At 42.3% G+C, this 23,730-nt stretch overlaps 1 protein-coding gene across 2 annotated transcripts in view; it reads right to left on the reverse strand.

Annotated features, from left to right (window-relative positions):
• Positions 1 to 13,516: 13,516 nt before the first annotated feature.
• Positions 13,517 to 23,730, reverse strand: part of C3H1orf131 (chromosome 3 C1orf131 homolog) — a 117,847-nt gene continuing 107,633 nt past the window's right edge. For both annotated transcript variants that reach the window (XM_029594200.1, XM_029594199.1), the window contains exon 7: positions 13,517 to 14,336. In XM_029594200.1, coding sequence (XP_029450060.1) covers positions 14,207 to 14,336 — 130 coding nt within the window. In that variant the 3' untranslated portion in view covers positions 13,517 to 14,206. The remainder of the gene's footprint in view (positions 14,337 to 23,730) is intronic.

The raw sequence follows: 23,730 nt of genomic DNA on the forward strand, positions 1-23,730 counted from the left end.
CCGTGAAGAACAAACAAGTGGTCTTGCACACCAGTTCTGAACATTCCAGATACCGCAGTAAAAGTCTATCAATGTTTAAATGGCGTAAGGGGCGGTAGTCTTCCATGTCCTTGCATCTATCAGGGGACGGTAAGGAAATGGACTGGGTCAGGTGAAACTCTGAGACTACCTTTGGAGTAAACCGAAGGAACGGTTCTGGACATAACAGTGCCTGTAGTTCAGAGACTCGACAAGTCGAGCACATCACCACCAAGAATACAGTCTTTAGTGTTAACAGGCGTAGCTACAGACTGCGCAGGGGCCTAAAGGAAGGTCCTGCTAGGGGGACCGGACAATTTAAGGGTAGTCGGAGGTGTTTAACTCCTTTTAAGAAATGAGCCAAGTCTGGATGTGCCAACAGGCAGGTTCCGTTCACCTCGGCCCCGAAGCAGGAGAGGGCCACCATCTGGACCTTCAAGAAGCTGAGGGACAATCATTTCTCCAGGGAATCCTGTAAAAATTCCAGAATAATGGGGATCTTGGCCATTCATGGGGCACCCCGCATTCCTCGCATCAGGCCTCAAATATTCTCCAAATCCGTACATACGACAGGGATATTGAGAACTTCCGCACACGGAGCAAGGAGGTGATCATGGCCGCCAAGTATCCACGCTTCGTCAGGCAAGCCCTCTCAAGGGCCAGACCATAAGAGAATCGAGTTGGGTCCTCATGAAGAATTGGACCTTGCTGGAGAAGGTCCCCGTGCGGGGAGAAGCAAAATGATTCTCCATGAGAAGCTTCCACATGTCTGCATACCACAGGCATCTGGGGCAATCCAGGGCTAATCCTCTGAGGTGTTCGATCTTGTGGATGATCTTGCCCAGTAGAGGCCACGGAGGGAAGGCATACAGTAAGACCTCCTCTGGCCAAGTCTGGACGAGGGCGTTGATCTCTTCGGAGTGCTGATCTCGTCTGTGACTGAAGAATCGGGGGACCTTCATGTTGTGAGATGTAGCCAGAAGGTTGATGGATGGGAGACCCCAGCGATCTACTAGGAGCTGGAAGGATCTGGTTGAAAATATCCATTCCCCTGGAACCAGGCTCTCCCTGATGAGAAAGTCTGCTGTCTTTTCCCGCGATGTGGGAGGCTGAGATCCCCTTTAGGCTAAGCTCTGCCTATTCCATAAGAGGGTCTATCTCCAGAGACATTTGAAGGCTTTTGGTTCCTCTGTGGCAGCTGGAGAGGCCGCATGTATGCCCTTGCCCCCAGTACTTCTTACAGAGTTGATGCCCTGATAGCTCCACATCCTGGAGCGCATTGTGCTCGTCAACTGCTGCACTTGGTACATCAGTTTCCTTCTCCTCGAGGGAGGGAAGAAGACCTTGCCCTGCTTGGTGTTGAATTGGACTCCTAGGTACTCTAAGGACTGGGAAGGCTTGAGGCTATTCTTGTCCATGTTCACAATCCAACCAAATTCCTGAAGGAGGGACTTGACCCTGCTGGTAACCCGGAGGCTCTCTTCCAACGACTTTGCCCAGATCAGCCAGTCGTCCAAGTAAGGGTGCACACCAGGACCCCTTCTTTCCTCAGTACCGCTGCCACGACCTCCATAATTTTGGAGAATGTTCTGGGGGAAGTTGCCAGGCCGAAGGGCAAGCTTGGAACTGGTAATGGCAGCCCAGTACCAAAAAGCATAGGAAACGCTGGTGGTCTTGATGGATTGGAATATGAAGATAGGCTTCCGAGAGGTCCAGGGAGGTTAAGAACTCTCCCGGTTGCACGGCCATTATTATGGGAGCGAAGAGTTTCCATGCAGAAGTGAATTACCCGTAGATGACGGTTGATGCTCTTGAGATCCAGGATGGGTCAGAATGAACTCTCTTGGGTACAATGAAATAGATCCCTGAATTTACTTGGATTCCACTGCCAGTTTTTTGTACTGGGAGAGGCAAGGTGATATCATGAATATGTCCCAAGGGAAGCAGAGAAATTCCAGAGCTTATACTTCTCATATGATGTCTAGTACCCATTTGTCCAACGTGATCTCGACCCACCACTGATAGAAGAGGGAAAGTCGGTCCCCTATCTCCTCGTCCCGTGGATGGTTCGGCCAAACATCATTGGGGAGTTTGGGTCAAACCTAAGCTCGAACCTGTTCCTCTTTTTGGTTGTTGGTTCCGAAAGGACTGAGACCTTCTCAAGGACCGAGATGTCTGAAATGATTAGTTTCTGTAGGGCTGGAAGCGCTGAGAGCCCCTGGTCCAACACATCATAGGTGAGGGGCACTGCAACCTCTTTTTCTTATCTTCCAGTAGCCAAGGCACTAGAGATTCAACCCACTTACTGGTTAGCTTCTCCTATTCGCTTCTGAATAGGAGGGATCTCTTAAAGGGCATCTTTGTGAGGTTCGCCTTAGAGGTTGCTTCCGCTTACCAATTTCGCAACCATAGATGTCTTCTGGCCGCCACCACTGAGGTTACTCCTCTGGATGAGGTATGCACTAGGTCCAAGCTTGCAACCACTAATAAGGTCACGGCTGGCTTGATCATCTCTCTGGTATGTGCCCCTGAGCTATCTGCCTCTCTCTCTCTCTTGATCATCTATCAGTCCAACAGACTCCCTTGCAGGCTTTTTGCTTCGGACATATTTTAAAAAGTTTTTATATTTAAAACTTTTTATTGAATTAAGAATGTATAACATACAGAATAAACTTTCAGTAGCACCTGGGTGTTTCTTCTCTAGGTCACTACCTTTTGACATAATACAATCTCCCACCAAGCAGTCCCACCCCCCCCCCCCCACCCCACCCTATAACCCTGGGAGCCTGTCAAATATTTATAAAATGGTTATACATTACCAGAGGGAGCAGTATAATCATTAAGTACCATATTTCTCGCATGGGGGGATAAAGATTGTAAGTATGACTCCCAGATCAATAAAAACGTACATATACGTTTCAATTAATTGAGCTTCTCCATATACATCTCATTGATACACATTGTATGTATATTGTTCTTTAATTGTGTAATACTAGGGGGATCTTCCCTCAACCAACATTGTAAAATAACACGTTTGGCTAATAATAAAACCTTATGAATCCAGAGTTTGATATATTTGCGCGATCTATTGCAGTCCCAGTCAATCAAAAAGAAGAGTTTGGGCCTGCAACTGTAAAGAAATCTCTGGAAGTTTGTACATAGCTAATCAGAGCGCACCAAAAACCCTGTATCTTAGAACACGACCAAAACTGAAGTCCCAAAGTGCCTACCCCCATTTTACATTTCCTATACAGGGCAGAAGGAGCAAGCCCCATTTGATGTGCTCGTTGCTGCGGGCAGTAGTAGCGCAGCAAAAACTTATAAAATATTTCCTGTAGAGTAATATTACTAGTTAAGGATTTTATTCTTTCAAAACTTCTTTTGTATTGGGACACTGATAACGACAAGGATAACTGATTGCCAGCCTATTAACACAATCCCATTTCAGTTTAGGCTTTAATTTATTTAATAGGGCATAGAGAGGAGATAGTAAGCTGGGAGGGGTTTTCCACATCAAAAACTTCAGATAGAACTGCCTCTGTTTCAATCCCCTCTTTGCCTCCCATAAGGATTGAATATAGTGACATACTTGCAAATATGCAAAAAAATGCTTGTTATCTAATTCAAATTGGTCTCGCACTTCCTGAAAGGATAGGGTTTCTTCCTCATCTGTAAAGAAACTGGCTATCCACTTTACCCCTTTTTGTGACTATATAATAAAGACCCGGTGGGACAGTCCCGGTACGAATTCATTATTTCCCGTTAGTGGCAAACATTGGGAAACCCGCCATTCTAAGCACATTTAACGACAAAGTTTGCTATGTTTGTTTTACCGAGCATATTAGTGGACTATGCCTTTATTGAGCAGGCAGAATTGATAATTTGGAATGCAAAATGTAGCTGGGCTTCCAGGGTGTCAGCAGCGTCATCTCTAACGATAGAGGAGTATAGTATCGAGTCTCCAACAGCCAATCGGCCACATGGCGCAAGTTACATGCCACGTTATACTGGCGTAAATCCACCAAACCTAATCCGCATTAATTTACATAGTGCAATGTGTGGTTTACCCTTTTTCCACAAATAAGTTTGAAGTGATCTTTCCAGTCTACAGCTATTTCTTTTTGTTAAATGGCAGGGAAGGATCTGGAATATATGTAGCCACTTGGGCAACATAATCATTTGAAACAGATTCACCCTTCCTGCTAAGGATAGGGGAAAATCTTGCCAGCCACAAAGTAAGTTTTCCGTTTCTTTCAATATCTTATGGAAATTGACGAGATTTGCTCCACATCCCTAAGTAAAATAATGCCCAAATAAATAAAAGATTCTGAGACCCAGCGCATAGGAAAAGTCCCCTCCCAAGTTGTTCGCACTATACCATCAGTCAAGGTTCATCTTCAATCCTGCTAATCGACCATAAATTGCAAATTCCCCTAGCATCGCAGTAAGAGAGGATTGGGGATCAAACAAGGTGCAGCAGTATGTCATCTGCGAATACTGCTAACTTAAACTGTTGGGAAGGACTGTCTCCAAAAAGTACTCCCTGAATGTGTGGGCTACCCCGTAGATGTTGAAGCAGCAGTTCCAAAGATAAGACATATAACAAGGGGGAAAGAGGGCATCCTTGTCTTGTACCCCTGCTTAGTGTAAATGTAGACAAGCGAGTGCCATTAACCTGTATATAAGCCTGGGGGTCTCAATACAGCAACTGAATCACTTGGACAAAATAACCTTCTATCCCAAAGGCTTTTAAGGCTCTAAACATAAATTCCCATTCTAGGCGATCGAATGCCTTCGCCGCATCTAAACTTAATAAAAGAGAAGGCATTTGAAGTAACTGATACCGTTCTATAGAGGCCAAAATTTTTCATATGTTGCAGACCGCATAGCGGCTCCGCACAAACCCCCACTTGCTCTTCCTTAATTAATCCTGGGAAAACCCTAGCCAAATGAATAGCCATGATTTTGGCCAACAGTTTTACATTGAAATCCAAAAGAGATGGGACAATAGGAGGATGTCAAAGAGGGATCCTTCCCAGGCTTAGGTAGCACTATGATAGCTGCCTGATTTGGAGAAAGAGAAAAGTGGCACAAGGTAATTATCAGAGTAGAATAAACTTCCTGTAATGTAGGGCTTACTTTAGTAATCAATAGCTTGTAAAATTCAGAAGGTAGTCCGTCCGGACCTGGGGCTTTTAATAAATGTGCCTCTTTTATACCCTATATAATATCTTGCACTTGAATAGGCTGATTCAACATCTGCAACTGTTCTAATGAGATTTGAGGGAGACCAGAGGCCTGTAAATAGCCTTTTATACTTTCTGGGAGGTCAGTAAAAGAAGCAGTATACAAATTCCGGTAATACTCCTGAAATACCTCACAAATTTTGTTCCCCTTATTTTATAGTCTACCCTCTGTGGTTCGTATTGTTGTAACATACTTATGTCCAGTCCAATTCCTTATTAACAGGCTGATACAGTACAGTGCGCTCCGACAGAGCATGTTGATGGCTCTATTAAGTATGCCCGCGCGATACAGAAAGTAAAATGTGCAGCCAAGCCTCACATTTTACTTTAAGAAATTAGCGCCTACCCAAAGGTAGCGCTAGTTTCTGCTGCCACCGGGAAAGTGCACAGAAAAGCAGTAAAAACTGCTTTTCTGTGCACCCTCCGACTTAATATCATGGCGATATTAAGTCTGAGGTCCTGAAGAGTAAAAAAAGTTAAAAAAAAAAAAAATTTTAAATGGGCAGGTGGCTGTCGTGCCGAAAACCTGACGCTCAATTTTGCCAGCGTCCGGTTTCCGAGCCCGTGGCTGTCAGCAGGCTCGAGAACAGATGCTGGCAAAATTGAGCTTCGGCTGTCAAACCCGCTGACAGCCGCTGCTCCGGGTCAAAAGGAGGCGCTAGGGACGCACTAGTGTCCCTAGCACCTCCTTTTGCCCATTTCTACCGCACCACCTAATTTAAATACTGTATCGCGCGCACAGGCCACTCGCCTGTGCGCGCGCCGGGAGAGCGGGCGTTCGTCCGCTCTCCCGCGGACTTTACTGAATCGGCCCGTAAGTTAGCTAAAGTTCTCCCCACCTTATTACCATGCTAATATAGCTTGCAACGGTAATAAAGTATGGATTTTTGTGCCCTTTGATGTAATAGTTCATTTAATGCAGTTTGGGTTACTAAAAATTTTTCTTTTGAAACTAGTTCGATATTGATCAAATTGTTGTTTGTCCTTCCGTAACTGACACTCCATCCTCAATATGGTGGCTGTAAGCGCTTTCCACTTGGCTACTGTATATAATATAACTTCTCCGTGCAGTACTGCTTTAGCAGCTTCCCAGTATAAAACTGGGGAATTGCTTTGTTCCTGATTATTGTCACAATAATCATCCTATTTCTTAGTAAGGTAGGAACAGAATTCCACATCATTACATAGATATCTGGGGAATTGCCAAGTTTTTATGGTATTCAATGGGCATAGGCCATCTATATATACCCACACTGGGGCATGATCTGTTATTAAGGATGGATCAATTTCAGCCTGAAGAGTTTGAGAAAACGTCTCTGGGTCCACTAAGATATAATCAATGAGCCTGTGTATCATGCGCATGAGAAATGTGCGTATATTCTCTCACCGTAGGATGGAGGGAACACCAGCTGTCCTCTAGATTTAAGTTGCTACACAGATATTCAATGTCCTTTTTTCAGTCTGATGTTTGGGACGATCGAAGAGCTGAACGGTCTAACTGAGGATCATGCACACAGTTCATGTTTCCCCAATATTATTGGAGTAGGGCTAAAAGGCAATAAGAGATGTGCCAACAGTTTGAAATAGGAATGATCGTAAACATTAAGGGCATATACCGTACATAATAGTATAGGTTTCCCAAATAGAAGGCCGGCTACAATCAGGTATCTGCCCGCTTCATCAGCTATGATTTGTATTTCTTGAAATGAGACAGCTTTGCCTACCAAAATGGCTACCCCCGCCTTTCAAGTACCTGAGGAAGCTGCATACACTTTCCCAACCCATTGCCTGCTTAATTTCTGGTGTTCCTTAGCCGAGAGATGAGATTCTTGTAGAACGGCTACTAGCGCTTTTTGTCTCTGTAAAGCTTGCAAAACTGTGTATCTTTTTACGACAGAACTTATACCCCCAACATTCCAGTTCACACAGCGGAAGAACTTAGCCATTCTCCCCAGCCCATTGAAGAATCTTTACTCGTATCTGCCATATAATGACATGAGCTGGGGCTCCCCAGCCTAAGCTCCAACTCCTCTCCATTAAAACATCTCCCATTGAAAATATCAATAATGTCCAAACATTGCTCACAGGGTCGCTATTTACCCACCTTTTATCTCTACCCCTATATCTAATCTTAAACTCTAATCCTTTTTGTCTCACCATTGAACAAACCCCCCCCCCCCACTCCCTCTGTCCCCAAAATGGGGGCATCGGGCCACTGTGATCACTGTGTCGGGGCCCCACTCCCCACTCTATGACCTCCAACTGGAGTTCTCTATTCTCTATCACATTAATGCAAGAAGTTTTTATAATGTGCGCTCTTCTCCTTGCTGATCCAAAGCCTAAAATTTCTTAGATGACAAAGATGGTTAAGAACATAAGAACATGCCATACTGGTTCAGACCAAGGGTCCATCAAGCCCAGCATCCTGTTTCCAAAAGTGGCCAATCCAGGCCATAAGAACCTGGGAAGTACCCAAAAACTAAGTCTATTTCATGTTAACTTTGCTAGTAATAGCAGTGGCTATTTTCTAAGTCAACTTAATTATCCAATCCTTTTTTAAACACAGCTATACTAACTGAACTAACCATGTCCTCTGGCAACAAATTCCAGAGTTTAATTGTGTGTTGAGTGAAGAAGAACTTTATCTGATTAGTTTTAAATGTGCCACATGCTAACTTCATGGAGTGCCCCCTAGTCTTTCTATTATCTGAAAGACTAAATAACCGATTCACATCTACCCGTTCTAGACCTCTCATGATTTTAAACATCTCTATCATATCCCCCCTCAGCCGTCTCTTCTCCAAGCTGAAAAGTCCTAACCTCTTTAGTCTTTCCTCATAGGGGAGCTGTTCCATTCCCCTTATCATTTTGGTCACCCTTCTCTGTACCTTCTTCATCGCAATTATATCTTTTTTGAGATGCGGCGACCAGAATTGTACACAGTATTCAAGGTGCGGTCTCACCATGGAGCGATACAGAGGCATTATGACATTTTCCGTTGTATTCACCATTCCCTTCCTAATAATTCCCAACATTCTGTTTGCTTTTTTGACTGCCGCAGCACCCTGAACCGACGATTTCAATGTGTTATCCACTATGACACCTAGATCTCTTTCTTGGGTGGTAGCACCTAATATGGAACCTAACATTGTGTAACTATAGCATGGGTTATTTTTCCCTATATGCATCACCTTGCACTTTTCCACATTAAATTTCATCTGCCATTTCGATGCCCAATTTTCCAGTCTCACAAGGTCTTCCTGCAATTTATCACAATCTGCTTGTGATTTAACTACTCTGAACAATTTTGTATCATCTGCAAATTTGATTACCTCACTCGTCGTATTTCTTTCCAGATCATTTATAAATATATTGAAAAGTAAGGGTCCCAATACAGATCCCTGAGGCACTCCACTGCCCACTCCCTTCCACTGAGAAACTTGTCCATTTAATCCTACTCTGTTTCCTGTCTTTTAGTGTTGCGATCCCCCCTGTTGCTGCGCTACAGGTGGTCCTCTCACCTTCCTCCGGAGGCCGCTCCGAAGCCAGGGCCTCCCCTGTGTTCCATCCGGGACTTGCTCCAGGGCCTGAGAGGCCTAGCTGTGCCTGTGGCTTGCTTGCCAGCGTTTGGACTTCCTGTCTGGCGACGCCCTTCTCCTAGGGGCCGGCCCGCAGCTCTCCTCCTTATTTATAGGGCCAGCGGTGGGCGGTCCTGGCAAGCTCCTCCCAGGGAGTTGCCTTCTACCTCCAGTATATAAGGACTTCCTTTTCTTTTGCAACTGGCCTGCAGATTGTGCATTACAGTCGCCTGTAACCTTGCCGATCCAGGTCCTCCATGTATTGATGGCTCCTTGTCCTGTCTCTGTCCGGATGTCTGTTCCTGACCTTGCTTTGATGTCTGTTCCTGAAGCTGCCTGATCCTGTTCCAGTTCCGGTTGTTCTGCCCTATGTCCTCGTCTGGTTCCTGAGCCTTCTGTCCTGTTGGGCCCTGGAGTGCCCAACAGGAGGGATTCGTCCCCCGGGCTCTTGAGCTTCCCTGCCTGCCAGCCGAAGGGGCTTCGGATGTCAGTATCCCAGCATCAGAGTTCCTGCTCGTCTGGACCTTTCCTGCACCCTCCTTCCTCAGCGTGGTCTGCGACCAGCCTTCCTGGGCTGTGTAGGGCGCGTCTGGACGGGGTGGTCCGCGACTCAGTCCCGTGGGTGGGCTGAGTAGGGCGCCCTGTTGGACAGTGCCATGTCTCCTTCCAGCCCTCCTCTTCAACGTCTTGCTTCAGCCTGTCTTGGATGTCTGCTTCAGCCTCCATCTGACGTCTTCAGTGTAAAGGACTCTGTCTGCCCTCGCCTCTGTCCGGCCTGCTGCCCATTGCCGTTCCCAGCGGCAGGTCCGAAAGGGCCGGGAACAGTCGGAGGACCGTTCATCAGTCAACTTCCCAGTGTTGGCTACCATGGGCGTGCAGGTCCGGCTGAGGGTCAGACTCCCTGCTTCTGTACCCGCCTGGCTCACCATGCCTGCCCAGCTCACCTCCCACGGTGTGGCTGGGGCTCCTCCCTAGCTTTCGCCGTGGCCCAAGGGCTCACCACCAGCTTGAGACGACTGCGCCCGCGCGCACTCGTAACATTTAGCCAGTTTGTAATCCACGAAAGGACATCGCCACCTATCCCATGACTTTTTACTTTTCCTAGAAGCCTCTCATGAGGAACTTTATTAAACACCTTCTGAAAATCCAAGTACACTACATCTACCGGTTCACCTTTATCCACATGTTTATTAACTCCTTCAAAAAAGTGAAGCAGATTTGTGAGGCAAGACTTGCCTTGGGTAAAGCCATGCTGACTTTGTTCCATTAAACCATGTCTTTCTATATGTTCTGTCCATCAATAACTCAGTTCACGTCTACAGCAGGAGGAGGTCGACTTTGTTTCCTTCAGACTGGGGTGAAGGAAAGCCTCTGCTTCTGAAGCCGTCTCAAAAAAGTATACCGCATTATTCAAGGAAACTTTCAGACGAGTTGGAAATTGAAGTGTGAAGCATATCCTCTGCTGTACCAGCAGCGAGCAAATGGCAACGAAAGTTTTCCGTCTGGCTGAAACCGCTGTAGAATAACATAACTTTGTTGTCTTCATATTTCAATGCTCTGTACTGTCTGTATCGAAGCAAAATTCCTTGTGTTTATAGTTCAAAATTTTTAGGATCACTGGGCGTGCTCTGGCCTGTCCTGTTCCTTTAGGCCCCAAACGATGTGCACGCTCCACTTGCAAATCTTGCAGTTCTCTGTCCAGGCCCAGTTCTCGAGGCAGCCATGATTCAATAATGCGCCACAGCTCAACGTCTAATACAGATTCTGGTAAACCAATTAGCTGCAAATTGTTTCGATGGGATTGGTTTTCGAGATCCTCCAATTTATTGTCTGCCTTCCCCTGTTGTGTTTTGACCGAGAGTAGCTCCGCTTCTAAAGCTTGTACCCGCTCCTCCACTGTACTTATACGGGTCTCTGCTTCATTTATGCAGTATTGTCCTGTAGAAGCACATGAATCTCATCAAAATGAGTATACAGCTTCTCTAACTTCTCATCCATCGCTGGCAATATCACTGCCGCTAAGTCACCTGTTTCAGCCGCCTGTGGTGAAGGGGGGGGGGGGGGTGTACTCATTGCTTCCGCCATTTTGCTTCCCACTGTTCTAGGCTGCTCTTTCTGGAAAGTTTTTGTGGCCATCCGTAGTGCCAAAACCGCCTTTCTTCACTGTTTTCTTGTAAAGCACTCTGCAGTACCCAATCCAGCAAATTCAGTGTGCGGGAGAAGGCTGATGTAAAACGATGTGGGAAGAGGGGCCCCGGAGCAGCGCTCACCACATCACATGACTCCCTAAAAAAAAAGGTTTTATTGTGAGTTTTTGCCTCTATGGCCAACTTCCTTTCAAATTTTCTCTTAGCCTGTCTTATCAATGTCTTACATTTAACTTGCCAATTCTTATGCTTTATCCTATTTTCTTCTGAAGGATCCTTCTTCCAAATTTTGAATGACTATCTTTTGGCTAAAATAGCCTCTTTCACCTCACCTTTTAACTATGCCGGTATTCGTTTTGCCTTCCTTCCACTTTTCTTAATGCATGGAATATATCTGGTCTATGCTTCTAGGATGGTTTTTTTTTTTTTTTTTTTAACAATGTTCATACCTGTTGTACACTTTTTATGTTTGTAGCTGCATTTCAGTTTCTTTTCTCATTTTATCAGTTTCCCTTTTGAAAGGCGCTCAGTTCTACGTAATTATACGTAGATTTACATAGAACATACGTTCTATGTAAATCCACGGCTCTAGTGCTAGAGCCGTGGATTTACATACTGTCCCCTTTCCAGTCATTAATTCAAATTTGATCATATTATGATCACTATTGCCAAGTGGCCCCACCGTTACTTCGCTCACCAAATCCTGTGCTCCACTGAGAATGAGATCTAAAATTGCTCCCTCTCGTTGGTTCTTGAATCAATTGCTCCATAAAACTGTCTTTTATTCGATTCAGGAACTTTATCTCTCTAGCATGCCCTGATGTTTCACTTACCCAGTCAATATTGGGGTAATTGAAATCTCCATTACTGCACTACCCGCTGAACCATGTGCTGCTGAGCGCCATAGCCTGGTTCTACCCTGGTTAAGGTGCAGTCCATCCATTCAGAAAAAGACTCCCCCTTCCCCAAAAGGTTTCCCAGTTCCTTACAAACTGAATCCTTCTTCCTTGTACCATTATCTCAATCTTGCATTGAGACTCCGGAGCTCTGCCTACCTTTGGGGACTTGTGCGTGGAACAGGGAGCATTTCAGAGAATGCTACCCTGGAGTTTCTGAATTTCAGCTTTCTATCTAAGAGCCTAAATTTGGCTTCCAGAACCTCCTTCCCACATTTTCCTATGTCTTTGGTTGTACCATTCTATTTGGAAGGAAACTCTTTACCAAATTCCCCTTTCCCCTAAGGAACAGAATAATGGTGAACAGAGGCAGGTTTGTTAAGGAAATGTTCCTCTTTGCTTTACAGTGCTGCTACTAAGAAAGTAAGGACAAGACAATGTGTGCAATAACAAAAAGACTAATTTTGTTTACATGTGGGCCTTCCCTACCTCTTGCAGAACATTCCTGCACATTCCTTATCCATACAAATGATTTTTCATCTATATTTTTATTTTGGCAACTCCTTTTCTCCATTGAATACTATGGAGTAGGGCCATGGAAGCATTTTGTATTCATTTAAAATGAAGCAGTGTGACAGTACAGTGAAGTTTCAATAATCATTTTAGGGCTTTTCACCTTTAGTGTGAACAGACATCATATTTGTAGCATGCTCCAGATGGTGATGAAATCATCAACATGACTGCATAACAGGAAAGGGAAAATAATAATCACTCATCTTATAATAAAGTTGATAATGTACTGCACCTATCGGACAACCCAAGACCACACAGCAATGCAATATTTAAAAGAAATGGCACCTTCCAGTAGATAGACTGCATCACAAAAGCCCTAATTTATTTCTTTCAACAAATTTACAATCTAAGGGCCTCATTTACAAAGCTGCATTAGACCATTAACTGTGCAGCAAACACTGTTTACCGCATGGTAAACCACAGACTACAAGATACTGTGTGATATTTAAAATACTGAGCATTATTCTGCCTCTGGAACTGCAAGTATACTAATACATGCAAATGCATGCTAATCAGCTCATTGCTACCGTAATATATGCAAATCAAATAATGCATCTTGCTTCAAAAATTGCGAGCTGCATTATTTGATTCAAAGTCAGCTACAATTCAAGAGCTGTAACTAACTGCCCCCAGGTGCATCGGATTGCTAACACACATCCCGACCCTGCCTGGATTATGCCTTAAAGGGGCTGATAGCCCCGAACTACCAACCTCCTTCCCAAGTGTGGAAAAGACTACGGGAGTTTCCACAGACCCCCTGTCTCAGCCTCCTCCTCACCACCGCTGCAGGTAGCTGGTTTATAAAATATCTGCATTAATTTCCCCAAGTCCATTTATGTGCGAAAATGCTGTACCGTGGATAGGTTTGAAAGTTAGGTTCCCTATCTGTTAGTATGTTAGGTACCATCAAGCCTTTGTGCCGTTTTAGCTTTGTAAGCTGTATGCTGCACTACCAGCCCTGATTAATAGAGTAGGCTATAGCACCTGTCTTGTACACAAACTGCTTCTCACATTAATGCAAACTTTATGAAAACATACCTACAATCATTACTTCTTCCTAAACTGTGAGTTTAGCTCTTTATTAAAATATCCAAGTTTATTTACAAAATACCAAAAGCAAAGCTAATTCCTTGCTAACCATATCACAATTTGTTTGAAAAGATAGTGTGAACTGGTAGATTGCAAGCTGATGAAACAGGGTACATGAAGCCCATGTTTGGTTGAAAACCCCTTTACTACTTGTAAGGAACACTACAAGTCACCAGAGAAAATAGGGCCCTACGGAAAATCAGCCCATTAAATAATTCTGAATTTTATTGCCAATGCTGGAGAAGAGATGAAAAACAGGTCTTCAATCTGCATACAGCAAAAACAAAAAAACCCCCCACCCAAAACATGTCACCTATGTACATGAAAGAAAAAAAATACATTTTTTCAAAGTTGTCATATCAATATAAAATTATAAAGGCAATTAAATTCAATTACTTTTGTGAGCAGTGGATTACAGCATGGGTTTCTTTTTTCATTTTAGGGGGAAGTGACCTGAGTAGTTTTGCAGATGAAGAGAAAATAATTAAAATTTTAAATGTATTCCTTCTCCTGATATTTCAGGAACCTTTTTGCTTCTGATATGTCATTATTTAGAACTCTCCAGAGAAGTGGGACTTTTGTTAGAGACTCGGGCTCACTGCTTGTCAAAAAACATCAACATTGGTTCCTTCTTCAACTTGGATGTAACTTGGATACTGTCACTTCATCACTTTTGATGACTTGATTTTCTTGATATCTTTACCACTGAGAAGCAATGTCCCATTTTTGAATTTCCCAAGCTGCTTAGTCGGCAATATATTAGGAGACGATTTTTTCTTTTTTGTCCTCCTGGGTAAAAATAAACAAAAAAATTAAATTGATGAGTAAATGTGAGCAATGGCACAATATCATGAGAATCTGAAGCAACTTCAACACACTGCTTAAGATTTTCCTAAGAAAACTATGCCATTTTAGAAATAACGAAGAGTAGAGACTATGTAGATAGTAGAACTCAGAAAAGACAAAAGATACAACTACAAACATCAAAAATATATCACAATTCACAAAAAAACTGATACATAATGAGGTATCAGCAAGCCATTGATATGGTTGGTTAAATGCAAACACATGACACATTTACCTCTTCATATATCACATTTCAAAGGTGTGCAGATATTATTTTAAGACTTTTTTATTGCAAATAAAAATGGAAAATAGCCCAATGCTAGCTGATGTTTTGTTGATTACAACTGCATCGGGGAGAAACAAATGAACATCACTTATCTCTGAAAACTGGAGCTCCCATCAGGCAGTCTAGTCTTACCACAATTCTCAGCATTCTTGACTGTCATCAACGTACCCAGATTCAAATAGAATAAATGTGATGATGTTGATGGCATCACTGGCACATCACATGCGTTATCCATAAGTGTGAATAACAAAATTAAATGTGAACACACAACATATAAATCAATCTAACAATATATACAAAAAACGGGATATGAAAAACACCAGAACAAAAATTGCTATTATAAAAAAAAACAAAAAAACAAAAACCCAAGACAAATCAGCTCCACATTAAAAACCATCGGTTCAAGTGTTCAAATGATGAATCAAAACTATTCATGTTGCAGCAACTTTTGTGCATAATCACACCCATGCCAGCTCCTATGGGGAGATTTAATAATACAAAACTGAAGCTCTTCAAAGGAACGTTCACATTTCAAACAATGGGCCATAGAAGTTGCCTTAAACGTCAGCCGAAAATGGTGACAATTAAGGCAACTATTATGTTCAATCATTCTGATGCCCAAACACCATGTAGGAATCTGGATTTGCTGACAACACTCGAGGACACTGAGAATTGTGGTGAGACTGGATTGTCTGATGGGAGCATCAATTTTGAGATAAGTGATGTTCATTTCTTTCGCCCGTGATGTAGTTATGACCGAAAAAATAGCAGCTGATATCGGGCTATTTTCAATTTTTATTTGCCAAAAACTCTTAAAAAAATAATCTGCACTCTTTTGAAATGTGATATATGTTGAAGTAAATGAATGAGAAGACTGATAGGGATTTACATTTAATCAACCGTGTCAGTGGCTTGCTGATACCTCACTTCATATCAGTTTTTTGTGAATTGTGGCATGATTTGGATGTTCTTAGTTAATCTTTTATCTTTTCTAATTTCATTGAGGTTGTGACAAAAGTAAGCACTTTTTTGATATAGTAGAACTCAATCACTTTTGTATCCCCAAAAGGAGAGTACACCCTAACCAATCTGTTTTTTTAAGATATCCAAGATAAATATGCATGAGAGATTTACATGCACATCTTTCCCCATACATATTCATTGTGGATATCCTGAAAACCACACTGGCTAGGGGCAGTGCAGGATGTAGAATTTTGAGGCCTCTAAGCACAGATGGTGCTGTTGCAAACTTCACATCCAAACCCCCCCCCCCCCCCCCAACACATCCCAGGTTGGACAACAGGTAATAGATGTAAGACAGCCTTAGATTTTTCTGCTGCAGTTAAGGGTTAGCCTTTGTGGCAAAAATGAGAAAATTGTGAAGTACATTGACAAACAATTCTACTATAAGAACCCATACTGGGTCAGACAAAAGATCCATCCCCAGCATCCTGTTTCCAACAGTGGCCAAACCAGGTCACAAGTACCTAGCAAGATTTCTAACTTCAATAGATTCCATGCTGTTTATCCCAGGGACAAGTAGTGGATTTTCCCCAAGTCCACTTTAATAAGTTTCTGGTCTTTACTTTCAGGATCTTTTCCAAAACATTATTAAACCCAGCTACACTAACAGGTTTTACCATATCCTCTGGCAATGAATTCTAGAGTTTAATTATGTATTGAGTAAAAAAGTATTTTCATATATTTGTCTTAAATGTCCCCTAGTCTTTGTACTTTTTGAAAGCATAAACAACTGATTCGTGTTTGCCCATTCCAATCCACTCATTTTACAGACCTCTATCCTAGTTCCTCTCAGTCGTCTCTTCTCCAAGCTGAAGAGCTCTAACATCATTAGTCTTTTCTCATTCGGAAATCATTCCATCCCTTTTATGATTTTGGTTGCCCTTATCTGTACCTTTTCTAATTCTGCTGTAGGGAGATATCCCATGTTTAACCACTGAAAGCACCCAATATTAATCATAATAGTCAAGAAGTATGCGGCCCAGTATGCTGACAGGCCAAAACACTGTCACAGCTAAAGAAAAGAAACTTTTACCAGAGGAGAACTTTAAACCAGAACTAAAGGATACTTATCAAGATCTGCCTGTTTGTAAGCTCCTATGTAAATAAACCCAAGGCAGAGGGACAATGCAGGAACTTTGGCTCATAAGCAGAAGTCATGGATCGACCAAGGGAAGTCCAGAGATTAGAAGGACCCCCACCCTTGGATGAAGAGCATTCTAAAATGGAGAAAACACTGATGCTGGCATACATAGGTAGTAGGAGCTCCCCCCCCCCCCCCAGAAAGAAAAGGGGAGGGCAGAAAGACCTGCAATGCAGCAAAGACCCTCCCACCCACTACATGATTATGCACAAGCTATGCATATTTATCAGCTGGAAAGTATAAGATTGGGGGGGGGGGGCAAATAAAGAGAAAGGGAGTGGACCTGAAGCAGCCCAAAAGTCCCTGCTATAAAGGAGGGAGAAGACTAGGTGTGGCCAAGAGACTGGAGGCACCCTACCTGGGGTTGGATAGTGGTGTGGAGTCTGAGGTGATTAAGAGCCGAGAGCAGCCCGACAGCTCTGACAGTACCAGACCCAGAAGCAAGCCTCCTTCCTAGACGATTCTTCAGACCTCCAGCCACAGCTTGCTTCAGAGGTAAACAGAGGTAAATCGCCTGAAGTTGGGACCAGGGGTATGTTAGTTAGCCATAAGTATTAATATATTAGGCAGGCTAAGGTTTATGGCATATTTTAAACCACCCATGGTACAGAAATTTCTTTAGGGTAAACTGGTGTTTAGTAGACAGGATGTTAGAGACATCATATAATATAAGATAATTATATATTTGAATACACTCTGTTACTGAACCATTTTTGGCACTTTTTATAATGTTTTACCTGGTTTAAATACTTTATGTTACTATATGTGCCTTCCTGTAAACCGTTGTGATGGTAAATAACTTAACGACGGTATATAAAAAATTTAAAATAAATAAATCTTCTAAATGCTAATCCTGCCAAATCTGATAAATAAAAGTCTAATTCAGTGGAGAACATGTTGTCTCTTCCTGAACTTAGGATTGTGAGGTAAAATGGGAGGGGAACTGGATGTTTTCTGTAGCAGATAGGTCCCTGCACCCCTAAACTTACTTACACCGCTACATCTTTTTTGAGATGTGGTGGCCAGAACTGCACACATTATTCAAAGTGTGGTTGAACCATGGAACAAATCAGAGGCATTATGATATTCTTCATTTCTTTCCCAATAATTCCTATCATTGTTTGCTTTCTTGACTGCCACCGCACACTGGGCACAGGATTTCAACATATTATCCATGGCGATGCCTAGATCTTTTTCTGGGTGTTGACTGCCAATGTGGAACCTTGCATCACTTTGCACAGCCTTCCAGTCTCACAAGGTCCTCTTGCAGTTTTTCTCACAGTCCTCTTGTGTTTAATAATTCTGAATAATTTTGTATCAGCAAATTTGACCATCTCACTCATTATTCCCATTTCTGGGTCATTTACAAATATGTTAAACAGCAGAGGTCCCAGCACAGATCTCTGAGGCACTCTGCTAGTCACCTTTCTCCAATGAGAAAATTGATCATTTAGCCATACTTTCTATTTTCTATCTTTTAACTGGTTCTCAGTCCACAACAGAACATTGCCTCCTATTCCATGACTTTTTAATTTCCTCAAGAGTCTCTTCTGAGGAACTTTGTAACATGCTTTCTGAAAGTCCAAATACACTATACCAACTGGCTCATCTTTGTCCATGTTTATTCACACCTTCAAAAAATGTAGCAGATTAGTGAGGTAAGTCTTCCCTTGGCTAAAACCATGTGTGATGATCATGAGTTGTTGGTCTAGTCCCTGCTCAAGAATTTACAGCTTTAAAGCTACCAGACAGGGGCTGCTTAGAGTCATATAAGGAAATTTAAGATGGCTGCTCCCCCCACCCCAAGAAACTACATTACCCAGACTTTTCAAGGTTAGTATCCAAGATGATCCCAGGAGGGAACAGACCACACCCTTTAGATGACAGCTGCCAGGAATGATAAATAGGGCAGTTCTTACTTTAGAGAAGGGAATAGGGAGGTAGACATTGAGCCTATCATGGAGACAGCCTTTGAAGAAGATAAAGCCTCCTGATTCCTGCAGCCATTAAGTTACATTGATGTCTTAGATCAGTGGCTCTCAACCTTTTTTCCATCATGACCCACCTGACAGACCACACTCACACGTGTGACACACTGCTCATTACAATTCATAGCGGAAATAAAAAATAAAGGCCCAGTATTATTTTTATTGTTAAGAATGACACAAGGGAAAGATACATATACGGTCTGAACAGAAATAGCATAAATAGTAAACATCCCATACCAAAGCAGCACCAATTTCCAGTACTCAAACAATAAACACCTTACTTAAGAAAAGGCAACATTGGAAATATTACACCAGGCCTTAAGGCATCAATACACCTCCTATTAGGAAAACGGAACAAGCTAGGCTACTATAGAGCCCTACACAGAAACTACACGCAGGCAGAAAACCTCACCTGAATCACATGTGCTGACCCTCACCTAACAAAGAATAAAGAGACCAAAACGCATAACTAGAAGCATGCAGAAAAAAACTGAATTGGAAACTGCAACAAGCCAGGGTCTCTGTATGCAGTGTAACAAAGGAAAAAAAGAAACATCACCAGTCCTTCTAAAACAAATCAAGAAATATAAAATCGATAGCAGCAAAACCATGCTAACAAAAAGAACAGATTATTTCAAAACAGCTGATGAATGGAATATCCAATTAAAAACTCATATCAAAAATTTCTAGATACCAATAAAATATTTCAAAATAGCAGACACAAAGACCCAATAATGAAAAATAATAAGGATATAAAAAATGTTTTGCTCTGCATACCTGGGAACATTTGATATCCAGGTGCCCTGAGATTGTTTTTTAATTAGCAGGAGGAGGGATGGTTTGCTTGCAACTTTCTCCTCTCTCTCACACTGGCTCTCAATCACTCACATATACACATGCTTTTTCTCTCACTTATATAGGCTCTTAATTACACATTTACATATATGCTGTCTGTCTTTTCAAGCTTACACATACAGGCTTTCAATCGTACACATACATGCTTGTCATTTTCTCTCACACAGAGATTCTCATTCACATGCTTACACACATGCCCTCTCTCTCTCATTTACACACAGGCTCTCAATCACATACTCACATGCTCCCTCACCTAAACCAGCTCTCAATCACACACAGACACACATGGTCTCTCTTTTACTTATACACACAGGCTCTTAATCTTACATACACATGATCTCTCTCACACACAAAGGATCTCAATCACACACGCATACTTTTTCACACAAACAGGTTTTCAACCACAAACTTACACATACAGGTTCTCAGTCATGCACTTCCATTCAAGCGCTCTCTCACACACAGGCTCTCAATCATACACATACTCTCTTTCACATATACAGGCCTCAATCATTCACAAACATGCTGTCTCACTCACACACATACACAGCACCTCAAATACATATGCTTGCTCATTCACCCAACCCCCCCCCCCGAACTAGCAACAGCAGCAGCCTCCTCCACTTCCAACCCTAAAGGCAGCAGCAACCTCCTTCACTTTCAGCCCTCGCGGAGAAGGAGTCCCATTGGCCGCGGGGGTTGACGTCGTTCTTCGTTTTTCTCCAAGCTGTGCTGCTCATTCCTCAGGCTGGGATTCTCTTCTCTTCTTCGGGCCGATGCTGCCTGCACTAGCATGGTCTCTTCTTCCCGCGCTCGCACCTGCTGCTCACCACTTCCCTCCGGGGGGGGGGGGGGGGGGGAAGAAGAGAGCATGCCGGTGGCACTGACTCCAGCTGTCCTGCTGCGTTCCGCCCGGGCGGAGGACCTATTTTGCGCGGGTAGGGGGAGCAGCTGGGTCAGCGGGGGACCGGGAAGTGTGGCGACACACCGGTTGAGAACCACTGTCTTAGATGACTGAAAGAAAAGGACTTTGTGCTTAATGAAGTTGTGAAGTTGAAATGTGCTTAAAGTAGTTGTGAAGTTGAACTGCTTAGATAAATTCTGCAGGAATTCAGACATCTATAAACAAAGGGAGAATAATGTTTGGAAGAAACTCTTTTGTAATATCTAATGAGAAATGCATGGGGGTTGGCTCAAAGGAAACTGAGTAATTTTGACTATGTGAGAAACTGGTGGGAGAATAGCATGATAGACAGCAGGGTAAAAGAAAAGTGAAAAGAGAAAGGCCATTCTTCCTGAGCAAGAGTGCAGCACTGCTGAGACATTGCCTTAATATGGGAAGGTTTTGCCTGGTTTAAACTACACTATTAAAGTATATACAGAGAGAAAAGAATGCAACACAGCTGAGGGATTCTCTTTACTGATATTGAAAATTATTTTGACTTTGATTAACGAACACTGCCAAAGTAAACTTACAAGGAAACTGCAGAACTGTGACTGTGATACTAGTGTCTAAGTAATTTGTATACTTGTTAATTAATTAGGTTATGCAAAACTTTAGAAATTGTAGCAGGACTGTTGTGAAATCAATGGTATAACATTACGTGCCTCCACAAGAAATAGCAGGATGTCGTCTGCGAATAGACATTTTAATTTCTTGGGAGCCAATAGGTATTTCTTTGATCTCCCTGGCTTGCCTTAGTTTCAGAACTAAAGACTCTAAAGTGAGGATGAATAATAGAGGGGATAGGGAGCAACCCTGCCTTGTACCTCCCTTGAGGGGAAGAGATTCTGATAATACCCCATTAACTAATATGCAGGCAGTAGGATTGGAATACAATGTCTTAATCCACTCCAAGGTGATGCATATAGGGAAAAATAACCCATGCTATAATTACACAATGTTGGGTTCCACATTAGGTCTACAACCCAAGAAAGAGATCTAGGCGTCATAGTGGATAACACATTGAAATCGTCGGTTCAGTGTGCTGCAGCAGTCAAAAAAGCAAACTGAATGTTGGGAATTATTAGAAAGGGAATGGTGAATAAAACGGAAAATGTATCGCTCCATGGTGAGACCGCACCTTGAATACTGTGTACAATTCTGGTTGCCGCATCTCAAAAAAGATATAATTGCGATGGAGAAGGTACAGAGAAGGGCTACCAAAATGATAAGGGGAATGGATCAGCTCCCTATGAGGAAAAGACTAAAGATGTTTAAAATTATGAGAGGTCTAGAACAGGTAGATGTGAATCGGTTATTTACTCTTTCGGATAGTAGAAAGACTAGGGGGCACTCCATGAAGTTAGCATGGGGCACATTTAAAACTAATCGGAGAAAGTTCTTTTCTACTCAACGCACAATTAAACTCTGGAATTTGTTGCCAGAGAATGTGGTTCGTGCAGTTAGTATAGCTGTGTTTAAAAAAGGATTGGATAAGTTCTTGGAGGAGAAGTCCATTACCTGCTATTAAGTTCACTTAGAGAATAGCCACTGCCATTAGCAATGGTAACATGGAATAGACTTAGATTTTGGGTACTTGCCAGGTTCTTATGGCCTGGATTGGCCACTGTTGGAAACAGGATGCTGGGCTTGATGGACCCTTGGTCTGACCCAGTATGGCATTTTCTTATGTTCTTATGTTCTTTAATGACAAAATCACGAATCTAAAAACAAAGATTCCAAAAATAACTAAACAAAAAATCAATATGCAAAAAAGATGTTAAACCATGGGAAACATTCGACGAAATATCCGAAACAGAAGTTGAATCAATGCTAAAAAAACTAAACCCCGCCCCACATGCACAAGACAATTCGAACCATAGACTTAAAAAAAAAAAAAAAATAGCCAACATAGTCTCTCCAACTTTAACAAAAATCATTAATCTATCACTAAAAGGAAGGAACCATGCCAGACTCACTAAAAGGAGCAATAGTAAAACCAATTCTAAAGAAAAAAAACAGTGACCATCTAATCCTGAGCAATTATAGACCAGTATGAAACCTACTCTTAATTGCAAAATTAACAGAAAAAAAACATACAAAAACAATTAGCAGAACACTTAGAGGGCAATAATATTCTGTACCCATCACAACATGGCTTCCGCAAAAACTTCAGCACTAAAACACTACTGCTTGCACTAACAGACAACATCATGAGAGGGTTCAACAGCGGTAAACAGTACATTTTAGTAATGCTTGACCTATCAGCGGCATTTGACACAGTAAACCATGACATACTACTAAATAGATTAGAAGAAATAGGATTAAAAAACAAAACATTCAAGTGGTTTAAATCATACCTAAATAACAGATTCTTCCAAGTACAAATCTAAGACGTAATATCAGAGAAAATAAACCTGCAAACAGGGGTTCCGCAGGGATCTGCCCTATCTGCCACACTATTCAACATATACGTGTTGCCTTTATGTCACCTGCTAGTTGGGTTAGGAATTTCGCACTATATCTACGCCGACGATATTCAGTTAATACTTCCAATTGATGACACAATTGAGAAAACACTAAACTTAGCCAACATGTACCTAGATATAATAAAACAACTTCTAACCAACTGGAACTAGTTATCAATATAGAGAAAACTGAATTCTTACACCTTGAACGAAAAAAAATATCGATCATTCAGAACCCAATTACACTCAATAACAACCAAAAAATACAACTAGCTGAGAAAGTACAAAACCTGGGAGTGATACTCGATTCAGAACTAAATATGAAACAACATACATCTCAAAAAGTAAGAGAGGGATACGCCAAACTTATGACTCTTAGAAGACTAAAACCACTACTAATGCCTACCAACTTCCACTCAGTATTACAAGCCTTAATGTTTTCCAGTGCTGACTACTGTAATGTCCTCCCCTACTGGGCCTACCATACACCACAATAAGACCACTACAGATACTACAAAACACAGCTGCAAGAATTTTAACTGGTAAAAATAAAAGAGAACATATCACCGAAACTTTAATAGAACTACATTGGTTACCCACTGAACAAAGAATACAATACAAAACTTTATGCAC

Source organism: Rhinatrema bivittatum, chromosome 3 (assembly GCF_901001135.1).
Source record: "Rhinatrema bivittatum chromosome 3, aRhiBiv1.1, whole genome shotgun sequence".
NCBI classification, from domain to species: Eukaryota; Metazoa; Chordata; class Amphibia; order Gymnophiona; family Rhinatrematidae; genus Rhinatrema; species Rhinatrema bivittatum.